At 41.5% G+C, this 15,065-nt stretch overlaps 1 protein-coding gene across 1 annotated transcript; it reads right to left on the reverse strand.

Annotated features, from left to right (window-relative positions):
* Positions 1-2,421: 2,421 nt before the first annotated feature.
* On the reverse strand, positions 2,422-4,008 carry LOC140765529 (NAC domain-containing protein 92-like). Its single transcript, XM_073104667.1, has 3 exons — positions 3,555-4,008; positions 3,215-3,480; positions 2,422-3,135 (listed from the first exon to the last, which is right to left on the reverse strand). Exons 1-3 carry the CDS (start codon positions 3,706-3,708, stop codon positions 2,614-2,616), a joined length of 942 nt encoding a protein of 313 aa, XP_072960768.1. The 5' UTR covers positions 3,709-4,008; the 3' UTR covers positions 2,422-2,613.
* Positions 4,009-15,065: the final 11,057 nt, after the last annotated feature.

Here is a 15,065-nt window from a genome sequence, read left to right on the forward strand (position 1 = left end):
ATGACCACTAAAGAGTTTGAGGAGTGATTCGTAGTGAAATATTGTGACTTAGATGCAGAGTCAATCTAATCTCAAAGTAAAACATCTATCATCACTTCTTCGATAAGAAAATGAAATCCTATGCAACGAAAGAAATTATCTAGAGCTTGAAAAGAATAGAGGGAAAAATAATGATATATTTGTGAGACTCATGCATGCATGATCATGATGATATACGATAAAATTTAGATTATAAGATTAGGGTTTAGGTTACCTTCCTCCTGCACCACGGTAGGTTGAGCCATAGGCATTCACAATTTCTTGTCAAGAATCCTCCATTACAACAACAAAATAGAGCTTCAGAGGCTCGGTGAACTATTTGAAAATTCATATGCTTGCGGTATTTCTAGAGCTCTCCATATAATATATGAGGTCACCTTCTTCCGTAGGGCTTGAAAGGTTCTCTTGTCCAGAGGAGGATATATAATTCAAAGAGATCAACCACCAGAGTAGCATGGGCCTCAACCAAGGCCTCACCTTTCTTCTGATCTTTTCCAGAGGAGCCAAGAGGGTTAGCATTGTCCAGATCCATGTTAGGGTCACCAAAAATTAGATGAGGGTGAAAGATTAATTATCCATGAAATAAGTATCCAGACCAACAGACGGGTGGTTCAAGCGTATCTACACATTAGTAGCGTCAGGCTCCAAATTCATAAGACTCCAAGATATGTCATACCCACCCACATGAATGTGAGTGGGCTTCGCTTCTCAAGCTCTCATTATGGCTGTCAGAGTATCATGTGGCAACTTCTTGGTAGCAAGTGAGTCAGAAGCAAATACACCTTTCGTTGCAATGTGTTGAAGATGAATTAGGGTCAGAAGCATTAGAAATAGCAACTTTTTAAGGCAGACAAGGAGCAAGGTTTCAAGGCTTGGTAAACGAAGAGACATCATGCCTCTAGGTAGGATAGCCCAATTGCCATTGGGAAAATCTGAACATCCTAGATAGATCGGTCAGCTTCCTCATACAACTGAGCCCTAATTTGGTCTCTACCTTGTTCAACCTCTACCTTTTTAGACTTAACATCGAACCCTTAACCATCCAAGGACCCTCCATAAGGGCCTTAACTGTATATGTCCTTCTTGCAGCTAAACTTAAATGTAGATGAAGGAATCGTTGGCCTTATCAGCGATCAATAACCACCAATCTAGAAGAGCACCATATTTTGGCAAGCCCCACCCTAAACCCAAGGACAAAGGAGGGGCTTTACCGAGATATTTAGTGCATTCTTCCATTCAGTGCAAATTTTTTCCAACAGATCCAGGTCAACCTCAATAGAATTAGTGGTGGATTGCTGCACCCTTGCCAATTGCTTGTTAGAAAAAAATTTAGAACGGTAGCCTTTCATCGAGTTCCCCTAGTTGGTAACCGAGGCACTCGATCTGACTGTAATGGGTTGGAATTTGGGAATTGGCGAGTCCTCCAATCATTAGTTGTTCAAATAAAGTAAATATGGCAGTGAAAATTATTTTTTGCAAAAAATACAGTTTACTCCTTTTATAGTTTGACTCAATTTTAATGTACGCATGTGTAGTTCAAACATAGGTATTTAATATACCTATGCAGTTCAAGCATAGGTACAAATTGTAATTGTTAACTTTCTCATCCAAAATTAATTTGCAAATGATCAAACTATCCCTACCATTATTGCTGTCAATATTTTCTAACATAATTAAGTTGTTAAATAACTAAAATACTCCTACCATCATCAGATCAACCTATATTTATGTGTGGGCAATTAAGATTTTCACATCCTCGAGTAATAGTTATATATAGCTTGGTCTCGACCAACAAGGGTTAAATACTTGAATTTAATATACATGAGGATAAGCTGAAATTGGGCCAAATCATAACAGGTACTGTATAGTTATCGAATTCCTTCTCTTCTAGTTGCAACAACTTTTCCATAACCACTGTTTAGGAATTGGTGTTACTAGGGATGCCAATGACCCGGAAAAAAAAGAGCTGTGTGTTGTTTAAAATTAATTTTGTCCAACTTGAGCCAGAGTCTAGTTGGAGCCGAGCCAAAATCCTAGCTCAAGATTATTTGGCCTGTTTAGCTTAGTAAGTAAATAAACTTGTTTAGGTCTCCCCTCAGTTGGCCTGTTTAGGGCTCATGAACTTGATTCAGATAGCTTAAATAATGTCTAGAATACCTATTAATTTGTCAGTAATTTCTAAATCTTATGGCTAATTTAATTTATATAACTATATCAAGCAAACATAAACAAACTAATTAAGCCCTTCTCGTGTTCGACTCGTTAATATTTTAAGCTCAAATCATGACTTGTGGGATGGAGCATGTTGGTGAAGAACAGCTAGCTAGGTTGACATCGGAAGGTGCTAACTGTGCAAATACATGAAGCAGCCAAAAGATCATATTAGAACCCAAGAGAACATATCATATCTAGCATATAATTAACTTCCCACAAATACAAGAGGATGAAACTATTATACATTTGCAATTTAATAGTGCCAAAAATAACTAGTGAACAATCAAACTGTCAACTGATACCTAGCTAATTAAGATCATGCATCGATGTGGTTTTCCCATTCACCCATATATTACTCCTTTAATAGCCTCTCCATATTGATTCCTGGCCAATAGATTGCTGCTGCTGCTGCTGTTGGTGTGCACACTCCATTCCTTGAGAAGAAGAACCGTTGAAGCTTAATTTTGATTCACTTACAAAGCCAGCATCACCTTGTGTTACAAAAGCGTTCAAGTTTGCAATATTGGCAGCTTCTCGAGGTTGATAACCATTAAATGGCAACACCTTAGTACTCCCTTGATTAGCTGCAAAGACCGAACCCAGCAAGCCTGGCCATGGATTTGAAGCCTGCCCAGTAGCCTCTCTAGATAACATCCAATTCATATAGGTGTTCGCATCCACCTTGTTACTGATACTATCATTAGTTTGCATTCCACTGGTTGTGCTTGAAGCAGTGACAAGATTATTTAGGATTGATGGATCGATGTCTCCTAGCTCACTAAGTGAGGTGGTATTGCATGGAGATCCATATGGTGGGCTGCTTTGTAGTGGCTTCTTGCAAGTGTTGCTCTTTCTGAATACCCTACACACAACCCATTCCTCCTACCAAACCATTGGCTAGGAATCAATATTTACCAAGAAAACAATGCTGTAAAATTTGAATGTAAATTAATTTAATTACCTTAGTTGGTCTGTAGGAGAACTTGCTTTGGAGCCTGTACTCATGCATGACCCAATTGGTCTTCTCCCCTCTTGGAGCTCTTCCTTTGTAGAACACCAAGGTCTTCTTCATTCCAACCAAGAGACCACAGTGAAAGATCTCCTTGTCTTTGCCGGTAGTCTTCCAGTATCCCGCGTCGGTTGCTCGATTAGTCCGAAGCCCGGTTGGATACTTCCGATCCTTCAAGCTAAAGAAGTACCACTCTTTCTCCCCCATGCTAGCTTTGCCTATATATGAGAACTAAGATTAAAGAGAAACTACTCAACATGTACATGAAGTAAGTCCAATCCAACTTGGGTACCTGGGAGATCCCACGGCTCGCACTTGTTGAGATCGACGTCGGTGATGGCCTTTGCGACAAAACCAAACTCTGACACCTTGCGTGTGAGGTAGTAAACAATGAGCTCTTCATCAGTAGGGTGGAACCTGAATCCAGGAGGGAGGCTCTCCTCCATTTGTAGCTAAATGGTCAGCAAAGCATCACGAGAGGTAGCAATATAAAGTCATTAATTAGGTTGTGCTAAAAATAAGCAGCTAGTAGAAAAGGAGATAAGGAAGGGTAGATATTAATAAGGGTGACCAAAAGAGACTTGCTGTACAGCCCTTGCAAATCGCATCCAACTCTTTGAAAACGATGGACAGGCCGACGATAATGGTGTCCTGGCCAGCGAGGCGTAGAGTAGGGTGTTTATTACAGTTTGCCACTGTCTCGAGGGGAAGTCGTGGGCGGGATGTGTAAATCTGGTGATTATTTGGGGTGGTTTGATAGAGAAGGTTAGAGTATTGGTCACACTGTTTGTGATATCAGTATCTCCTTCCAACCAACTCCAACCGTTCCTACCCACCCGAGAAGGCCCGCCGAAACCGCACGCACGCACGGGAAGAGCCAATGGTAGTATGGCACGTGTATCGTCTGCCCTGCACGTCGAAAGCCTTGTATGGCTCTCTAGTTCTTTTGAGTGTGAAAGAGAACAAGCAGGACGAATCGCTTTGTTTCTCCCCGGAGCTCGTTTCATTAATGTAGTAACAGAGTAGAAGGGTTTAGAGTGCCTAATAGATAATTAAGTAATTCTCTTGGTTCCAACGGGAGTAATTTGTAGCATTCATATCGGTTCGCTGACCATCTTAATTTGTGAAATCTTGAGACTCTCGGCTCCTCGTTCCATAGTTGGCGAAAACTACTTAAGTAACTAAGTGTGGCATGTGAGCGACCCTCGTGGAACAATGCATAACGTTCGATGAAAGTTATTAATATTCTTTAATTACGCCTATATATGTAGAGTGGCTTAATCTTTTATTAGATTATGTTACGATATAATCTATGATGAGGACGTTTCCCGTACGTGCTGCTTGATAGATCCGTCAGTGGCAATTGAAAGAAACTAAGAGAAGAACGCGCATGCTTTCTTTGTTCAGCTTAATAGAAGGATTTTAAATGTCAAAAGAAAAATCATAAGGAGTAATTAGTAGTGCTCTTTAGAGCTAGTATAAATGAAATTGGGTAAATTATATATTGCTCACTGGGGTTTGGTCAAGAATCAAACAGACCTTACTGAAACTTTAAAATGTATCACTTAATCCTCCTGACTAAATTAAAAGCGTTACAAACTCCATTCAAACATATTGGAATGTAAAAACAATTGTTAGGAACGCGTTTATTGTTAAGAATGCGTTGGCGGGAGGAATTCCCTCCAGAATTGATACACAGTTACCCAAACTACCCTTTTCCTACTTATAATGAAAGTAGTAATCCTCTTACCTGTTGTCTCAAAACATATGGAATTTAGTACCCAAACTGCGCTTTTCCTTTTCGTAATATTCCCTCCAGAGTCGATACACAAATACTCTTTGAACACCCAACTACCCTCCTTTCCATGTGTTTCTAGACTAAGGTTATTTAGGTCATTTTCTATCTCCGCTATATTCTGTCCATAATAACATTTTAGTAGGACCACAGAGAAGAGGACGTTACATTTTAAAATTCAGGTATCTGTTTGATTTTTGACTAAACCAAAGGGGGTAATATGTAATTTGCCCAATGTAATTTTATGACATACAACCCAAGACGTAACAATTGGCGTTAACTTTATTAAACAGTAACCAAAAAGCACCATCAATCATTAAAAACTGACGTAAAGAAAATTATACCGAGTTAGTTTTATAACTTAATATCAAATCAAAAGCAATCGATACTTAAATTTATATAGGTGTATAGAACTTGGATCTTGATAAATACTTTAACAACGATGTAATTGAGTTGAATGGATAAAGGTTATCTCTCTCAAAGCTTAACTTCATTGAGCATATATAAATAGATTAAACTAAAGTAATTTTGTATTAATTCCCTGTCTATATCTTCCTGCATTGCTATCATGCAGTAGTAGTCTGGCGTGTAAAAGATGGCGACCTCCTCGTTATGAAATGTTTGTTTACATCAAGGCTCGTTTTTTCTCCGTGCAAAAGAATATTTTACCTAGACAAATTCAAACGAAGAAGCATCAGCTACTTGCTTTCTCTAATTAGTAAACTAAAAGATTGTCGGTGACACAACTAATTGTATCTAATGCATGCATGCACACAATCTATATTCCAAACTTTGCTGTAACGCAAGCAAAAGAAGAAAAAAAAAAGGATTTGGTGAACCACAACAGGACAAGAATACTGGCTAGCTACATGTAAGTAACAGTAAAGAAAAGGTAGCTAGCCCAGCCCTATCGATCTCGTTTGCATTCTGGCTTTTCCAATTCGTTGGTTTGAAATCGTTGGATTTATATTGTAGCTTATGCTGTGCTCCTTTTGCAGCATACAAAAACGTGGGGTAAAAGGTTTTTGGATTTCTAGGGCGTGGCCTTTGTTCACGCCTACAGCCACCCTTTAATTCGTTCCTAACAAGAAGAACTCCTTTCCTCAATTTTGTTCGGTGAAAGCGATGGCTTCTCGAAGTGGCTCTCTCCGTAGTACTAGTGACTGTTTCCTTTTTAATTTGATCACCAAACTCGGTTATTATAAGAAGAATACATGAGAAGGAAACAAGTACTTCCTTTTTACCGCTCTTTCTTTTGTGGAATTACGTACTGGCTTGCTTCTAGTAGGGCTTTTAATGCTGCCTTTATTAGGATGATTCCTATTTGAAAACAAGTACTTCATACATTTAAGATGATTCCAAGTGATAATGCTAGAAATTTCTGTACCTGGACTGTTTGGCTGACTGCAAATAGGTTGCCAAATCATACACGGTAGTGCATACCACCATTTGTCCACCGCCGACTATTAAAAATAGGACAATCGTCTACTGGCACTACTAAACTACAACAGTGAGAAATCTCATCTTATTTTTCACACGACATAATTACATCTTAATATTCTCAATTATGCTCTCAAAGAAACAAAAGTAAAATGGATAGGCACACTCTAAATTACCAAAGTGTCTCACTAAATCACCTCTATCTGCATTCCCTTAGAAATAGACAAAAATACATTGATCTTGTTTTTGCTATATCCTTTCATACATCTCTTCATCAATGGCTTCTATCGTATGTTCTCTGGATATCAAACTCTAAACTAATGTTCTCCTAATTCCTTCAAATTCACTTATAATATCACCCCACATCTCATTTCCCAACTCTCCTTTTCAATAAAAAGAGATGATGTAAGGAGGGAGGAAAGGAAAGGAGATAAGTAAAATGTCAAAAGAGAAGGAAAGAGAGGGTAATGATACTACTATCTATCTATTAATTTAGTTAGTAAAATATTTAAGTTTATTTCTAGGTAGATGCTTAAGAAAGGGATTTAGTGATACATTTTGGTAATTCAGGAGGCATATATGTATATTTTCTTTGTAGTGATGAAATTGTAAAGTAATATTGAGTAACAGTTGTTAGGGTTAAAATATAATTAACCCTCAGAGTTATCAAAAGTTGGATTTTCCTTCAATATGAAGTAGCTTCTTCTAATACAATTAGAAGTTCCTTCAAAATGAAGTAGCTTCTTCACAACTCTATTAGCAGACTACAACACGGGAGAAATGTAGGCTGACAAGTACTCCCATTTATTCTCTTTAACTACATGTCGAAGTCTGCATTCACTGGATTGAGAAGGTGATCAAAACATTCATTTCTTCGACACTACCACAATTGTTAGAAGAGGGAGAAACATTATGTTATTAATTTCAGAATTGATATAAATTTAAAATTAGTAATTAAAAGAATTTAAAACTCAAACGTTATAAAAAATTTTAAAAATTTTGTAATGGCTATAATGGTCATTTTAAAATAATTATAAGCTAAATTTATTTAGGGGTTATAAGCTTTTAAGAAATTCAAAAAGTCTTAAATACCTATAAAATAACAATTTATTCATGAGAAAATATATCACAAAAATTATAAGTCAAATACAGAAGCTTTGACTACTACTCAATTTTTCTCATATATAATATTTTGATTGAACCGGAGAAGTACTGTTCTCATAGAGACGCATTGAAGAACTATACTATTTGGTGACATAGGAATAAAGTTTTAGGTAGTACCTAGAAGAAAAGAGAGGTCGGTAACTCTGCATAGAGGGCATAATTTTTCTTTAGGACAGTTGTACTTCGTTGTGCCTCATAGGTCAAAATGCCTTAACTTCTTTGTATTATTATTTATATGAAATAATATTTATTTATTTATTTTTAAATATAAAACTAGATTTACTCTGTGCATAAATTATTTACGTTAAATTTTAAAAAGTAAAACTAATAATGTAAAGAAAAGTGATATTCTAGTTTATGTGTTTAATAGGACCTACAGTGGTTCTCACTTATTTTATAAACATATAAGTTTAAAATAGAATGTTGATTTGTGAAGAAATTTTCTATATTTGCAAAGAAAAAGAACAATTATAAATCTTTTAGGGTGAAGAAATTTCCTTTATATGCAAAGAAAAAAAGAATTTTAAATCTTTTCGATTTTAATGTTGTAAATGCTGTTTTTAGTTGCTTTTTAATGCAATTGAGGAGTTTGATTTTAGTCCTTACAAATTCAGCAAATTATAAAATAATCTTTCGACTAGATAGAAATTTCTATTCTTGCATGTATACTTGATTGAAATTGTTGCAGTTATTATATCTTCATTTGGAAGATTTTAAAAATAAAATAATTGTGAGAAAATTTCATTTACATGCTTTATTAATGTATGTTGGATAAATGATCACATATACCTAAAATAAATGTTTATTATTTTATGGGTTTGGTTAGTGGATCAAAATCAAATTTGAATTTCGATGACCTCTAAATTTATATAATGACCCCTAAAATTTTCTTTTCGGTACATAATGACCTCCCAATGAAAAGAGTCATTAGAGGTATTTCTAATAGTTTAGAGAGGTTATTATGTACCAAAAAAAAGATTTAAAGAATTATTGTAGAAAATAGTGATAGTTCAATGGGTGAAAAAAAATTATCTCATTTGTAAGCAAGGAAGGAAGGCCTTGGTGAGCTGTAGTCTAACTGCAACCCACAATGTTGGCTAAGGTGGGCTGGGGGTCCAACCATGGCCCACCAAGGCTTAGTTGGTGGGCTGTGATCTATAGCCCACCCAACCCAGGCCAGACCGTAGTCCACGAAGGGAGGGCCTATGGGCTGCGGTTAGACTGCAGCCCACAAGGGGCTTAGAAAGAGGGCTTGGTGGGTGGGGGTTCTGCTAACTCGCCCCCCGCCCCCCCCCCCCCCCCCTCTACCATCTCCCTCCAAGCAAGGGAGGAGACAGAGGAGGGGAAATGCGGACCCACGAGGTTGTGGTGCCGGCGACGTAGCCATGAAGCCGACTGTTACGAACCCTCTTTTGGTGCTATGGCTCTGATACCAGCTTGTTACGATCCTTCCTCGGCTATAGGCTCTGATTCAAGATTAATACGATCTTGCACGGAACTTTGAGATCAGATCCCGAAATATCCCGCCGTTGGATCGCTGTGAAATTTTGATATGTTGTAGGCCCGGAAAAGAGCTTTCCAACGGATCTAGTTTCAGGCGAATCGGAGATGGGGATCTCGAAATATCGTTCGTTTAGTGGACGAACGTCAGGATACTCTGTTTTGGATTCCGTGGATGAAGGCACGAAATCCTAGGTAATGGTGGATTGTGGAGGGCCGGTGTTGATGGGGTGGCACCGGTGTAAAAGTGATGGTGGAAGGGTTATGGATGATGGAAAGGTTAGAGATAGCGATGGATAAATTGGAAGAAGGGGGAGAAGAGGGCCACTCCTAAGGGACTAGGGTGATTAGCCTGTCGAGGGAGATTAGAAGCGGCGTCGCCGGGGAGATTGAGGGAACGGGAGCGAAGAAGACGAAGGAGGCAAGGCAAACTCAATTCTCAATAATCAATAATAATTTTGGTTGCCCTACACATACTTTTATAGGCTAACCAACAACTCAATCTTATCCTAAAACACAATCTTATCCTAAAACTCAATCTTATCCTAAAACTCAATCTTATCCTAAAACTCAATCTTATCCTAAGGTAAATCCAAGCTTGAGACGATGTCGGTGAAGTCCGAATCGTATCAATCCACCACGCTTCCGCAACCTTGTCCTCAAGGTTTGAAATTTGGGAAGCGATCCATGATGTCTGCCTCTAGCTCCCATGTAGACTCGTCAGTAGGTTTGCCCAACCACTCAATCAGCACTTCAGTCTCTAATCTGGATCCTTGGCGTCTTCTCCTACGACTTAGGACTCGAACCGGCTCAGTGGAGCCATCTTCCTCCATTGGTTCGGGTAAGGTCGAACCCACTACATGGTTAGGCCCGATCTGGGCGCGATGGTCCTGGCGACGGTTCGGCGGCAGTCCTCGGGGTTCCTCGAAGAGATCCTGGAACTCATGCAGCAGCTCTTGCAAGTCAGCGGCTATTCTCCTTGGTGAGGGATGTTCTGGTTCAGCAACAGCCATTTGCAATAGTAGAGCTCGGTCCCCTGCACTAGGAAAGCCTACAAGTGGTTGCAATGTTGGTCCTTGTCGCGGTTGATTTCCATCCAGCAGTACCTTTCTTCCATTCCTCCGAAAGGTCAGTGTGAGGTTTGAGAAATCAAATGTTACGGGCCCCAAGCTTTGAAGCCATTGAGTTCCCAAAACAATATCAGCTCCTCGCAAGGCCAATGGATAAAGATCCAATGTGAAACTTTGGCCTTGCACCTTCAATACCACACCTCCACAAATAAAATCTGCTCGCAAGGTGGTGCCATCTCCAATCGTCACATCGAACCCTTCCGTGGGTTCCGACTCGAGCCCAATCTCCCTAAGGAGCCTCTTGTCAATGAAGTTGTGGGTGGACCCGGTGTCAATCAAGATTCTCACTGTGGTCTTCTTGACTACTCCGTTCACCCGCAATGTCTTTGGCGCCGCCGTCCCCGAATAGGCGTGGAGGGAGATTTCAGCTATCACGTCCTCCACGTTTTGCTCCTCAACTTCTTCTCCTCGATGTCCAGCCACATCTGCGCTTTCAGCTGCAAGCTCATCCTCCGCTTCCTCCAATCCATCGATGAGCATCACCGATCCCATCGGTTTAGCACAACGATGCTCTGGTACAAACTTCTCATCACAACGGAAGCATAAGCCCTTGGCTCTTCTTTCTTCTACTTGGGCAGGTGTGAGTGCTCGCCCCGGACCTCTAGGTGCGTACTTCACATCTTGGGATGGCTTCAAGGGTGCTCGAGGAGGTATCAATGCAGCAGCAACTCTTGTTACTCCACTAGTATTTTCTGCCGCTATGTTTGATAGAGCTTGATTGCGGCTTCCTTGGCTTGTCCAACTCTGCTTCAAGTGTATCTTCATGGCCCTATGCTTATCTTCCATAAGCACCGCATCTTGGAAGGCCTCCTTTAAGGTTCTAGGCCTTAAAGCCCTCACATCGGCTTGTATGTCACCCCGCAGCCCGGAGATGAAGGTGCTGCGAAGTTGCTGATCCGTCCATGGTGGATGACATCGGCTACTAATCCTCTCAAATTCTTCTTGGTATGACCCAACCGTGGTCTTCTGAACCGTCTTTGAGAGGAGAGCATCAAAGTCTTCATAGCCCGATACTCCAAATCGCCGTGTGATATCGGCGCAAAATTCAGCCCAAGTTTCGATGGCCTCAATGGCATTGGCTGATCGAAACCAATGAAGCGCCGCATCCTCAAGGTGGAAGCTTGCAAGCGTCACCTTGTATTCTTCCGCCGTACCTTGGTATGCAAAGAATTGCTCCGCCCTATACAACCAATCAATTGGATCGCCACCTTTGAACTTGGGGAATTCGAGACGCACGACTTGTCCACGAATGCCGTTGTCTCGTTCCGGATCATGCCCAACTCCTTGTCTAACCGGCGGAGGATGCACCATGAAGGGTTGATGATCCCTCCTTCGGTTTAGATCAACTCGCCGTGGTTCCGGATCGTATCGGCCCGCCCATGGATCTTGATCTCCAATGTGGTCTCCATGGTGATTCGCTCGTCGGATGGGTTCACCTGCAACTGGACCTGGTGTAACCATCCTTGCTTGCCTCTGCCCATAGGGTGGTGGTAGCAGCGGCTCTTGTGGTTGCAAAGGCTGAACCGGTGAGGATTGATTCAAGGGGTTGGACTCGCGTCGTGGGGTCGATGGTGCCTTCCCGTTAGACATTGCTTCCCTTGACGCCCGTAGTTCCCGCATCATCTCCATCATCATCTGGTTGTTGATGGCAATCTGCTCTGAAATAGACCCCAACATGGATAGAACGCTAGGCTCTTCCGTATTCCGATTAGATCGGATGGTTCCGCGGGTGGAAGTCCCCGCAATCGTCTCTTCCTCCTCTATTGGGAGAATCTCTTCTTCATCATCACGCCGTGCAGCCATGGATCTGGTGGTCGTCATTGGAAGCGCTTGTCCGAGGAACGGTGGCTCTGATACCAGATTGTTACGAACCCTCTTTTGGTGCTATGGCTCTGATACCAGCTTGTTACGATCCTTCCTCGGCTATAGGCTCTGATTCAAGATTAATACGATCTTGCACGGAACTTTGAGATCAGATCCCGAAATATCCCGCCGTTGGATCGCTGTGAAATTTTGATATGTTGTAGGCCCGGAAAAGAGCTTTCCAACGGATCTAGTTTCAGGCGAATCGGAGATGGGGATCTCGAAATATCGTTCGTTTAGTGGACGAACGTCAGGATACTCTGTTTTGGATTCCGTGGATGAAGGCACGAAATCCTAGGTAATGGTGGATTGTGGAGGGCCGGTGTTGATGGGGTGGCACCGGTGTAAAAGTGATGGTGGAAGGGTTATGGATGATGGAAAGGTTAGAGATAGCGATGGATAAATTGGAAGAAGGGGGAGAAGAGGGCCACTCCTAAGGGACTAGGGTGATTGGCCTGTCGAGGGAGATTAGAAGCGGCGTCGCCGGGGAGATTGAGGGAACGGGAGCGAAGAAGACGAAGGAGGCAAGGCAAACTCAATTCTCAATAATCAATAATAATTTTGGTTGCCCTACACATACTTTTATAGGCTAACCAACAACTCAATCTTATCCTAAAACACAATCTTATCCTAAAACTCAATCTTATCCTAAAACTCAATCTTATCCTAAAACTCAATCTTATCCTAAGGTAAATCCAAGCTTGAGACGATGTCGGTGAAGTCCGAATCGTATCACCGACGGTGCCGACAACGCAGCCACGAGCCCGGGTAAGGCACGACGACCGAGAGAGGTAAGTAAAAGGAGAAGAAAAAGGAAAAATGGGAGGAGGGCTCAACGGCGGCGGGGAGCGCTCAATGGCCAATAGCCATGGAGGTCCCTCCTCGCTTCACTAAGGGCACGAAGCCCGACTAGAGAGCCCCCTTCCATCAGAGCTCTCATACCAGTGGCTAGATGTGGAGTCGTTAACCGTCGAGGACTCTGATGACGATGAGGCGGGTGGGGGGGGGGGGGGGGGGGGGGGGGGGGGCGAGTTAAACTACTAAATTACAAGGGGTTAGAGGCTTACCGTGGTTTGTGCGCTTGGCTTCATCGACTCTAGGGCTTCGTTGGCTCCGACGTCGGCAACCCAAGAGAGAGGAGGGAGAGAGAGATAGCAGGGTGGAGGAACAAGAAAAAGGACTGGGCATCGGTGGCGTGCGCGGTAGGGGAAGAAGAAAAAGAAGAAAGGGAGGACGAGTGTGGCAGGGCTGTGACGCATGCGCTCGGCGCGTGCATCGATTTTAATTTTATATTTTTTTGGGTGTTACAACTATCTCCAACAACAAGAAATTTTGCCTTCAAATTACACACCTGAGTCGATAAATAAATGAGGGTAAGTAGACTGAATCTCCTCCTTGGGCTCCCATATAGGTTCCTCTACTCCATGGTGCTGCCAAAGAATCTTGACCAAAGGTACGACTCCTTTTCGGAGTGTCTTCACACATCTGTCAATGATCCGCACTAGTTGCTCCTCATAGGACAAGTCCTTCCTCAGCTGGATAGGTTTTTCTCTCAAAACATATGATAGGTCATATAGATACTTCCTCAATACCGACAAATAGAACACATTATGAATCTGAGACAGTTCCGATGGCAAATCCACCCGGTAAGCAATCGATCATATCTGTGCCAAGATCTCATAAGGGCCTATATATCAAGGGCTCTGCTCCCCTTTCCACGGCGAGACCTTGAGGAAAACTTTGTCCCTAATCGCAATTTGTCTACGGTCAGCATAGCTCTTCTGTCAACTTTGGGCAGCCCATAAATATTCTCGCACCTTCCGCAATTTGTCTACGGTCTCCTGAATCAGCTTTGAGCTCTCTATCTTCTGTTCTCCCACTTCGTCCTAATTGATAGGTGTCCGATATTTTCATCCATATAAAGCTTCATATGGGGCATCCCAATGCTGGAGTGATGACTATTATTATAGACGAACTCAATTAGGGGAAGGTATCAGTCCCAACTGAGTTCAAAGTCTGCAACTAAAGCACGTAGCATGTCCTCTAAAGTCTGGATCATCCACTCCAACTGACCATCAGTCTAAGGATAATAAGTAGTACTGAATTGCAGTTTGGTACCTAGTGATTTAGCAAAATGATGCCACAGCCTAGAGGTGAACTTGGGGTCACGATAAGAAGTTATAGAAACTAGTGCCCCATGACGGACAAAGATCTCATCTCGGAATAAAGTAGCTTGATAATCTATAGAATTAGTGGTACTGATTGGGAGGAAGTGAACTGACTTAGTCAATCGATCCACAATTACCCATATAGAGTCCTTTTTCTTCAAGGTCTTTAGCAGACCCACCACAAAGTCAATAGTGATATGCTCCCACTTCTACTCAGGAATGGGTAAGGGTCTGAGTGTCCCAGCCGGCCTCTAATGTTTTATTTTGACCTGCTGACAAATTAAGCATCGAGATACAAATTTTGCAATGCTTTTCTTGAGTCCCGGCTACCAAAAGTATCTATGAACATCATGGTACATCTTTGTCTCCCCAGGGTGCACATTATAAGAGATTGATGGGTTATGGCATCAAAAGATCGATTAAAGAACGATTCCTTCAAGATCTAGATTTATTATAAAAATCAATCTGTGCAACCGTGAAAAAATATTTATCAAATATTCTCCTATAGTCTTAAAATTACAAAACTAATTGTATTAGATCCGTAACTTCCTAATCTACAACTTTTATATTTATGCACTTCGCAGATTCGAAATAAAACTAGGATAAAAATATGAAATAACGTGGATGATGGTGGTGGTAGTGATGGGTGGAGTGGATGTTAGGGTTATGGATGGGTATGGAGATGAACGTGGATGGTGGATGTGATTAAGGGATGTAGACGAAGGGAATGAAGTGGTCGAGAT

The sequence above is a fragment of the Typha angustifolia genome, chromosome 8 (genome assembly GCF_048772165.1).
Source record: "Typha angustifolia cultivar Huaian chromosome 8, ASM4877216v1, whole genome shotgun sequence".
Taxonomy (NCBI): Eukaryota; Viridiplantae; Streptophyta; class Magnoliopsida; order Poales; family Typhaceae; genus Typha; species Typha angustifolia.

Bases quoted from the DNA above. Each gene is read 5' to 3' on its own strand.
- LOC140765529 (XM_073104667.1), bottom strand. From the start codon at position 3,708: ATGGAGGAGAGCCTCCCTCCTGGATTCAGGTTCCACCCTACTGATGAA. The intron at 3,481-3,554 runs GTACCCAAGTTG...TCTCATATATAG, and splicing joins CGAGCCGTGGGATCTCCCAG to GCAAAGCTAGCATGGGGGAG. The intron at 3,136-3,214 runs GTAATTAAATTA...ATGGTTTGGTAG, and splicing joins TCTCCTACAGACCAACTAAG to GAGGAATGGGTTGTGTGTAG.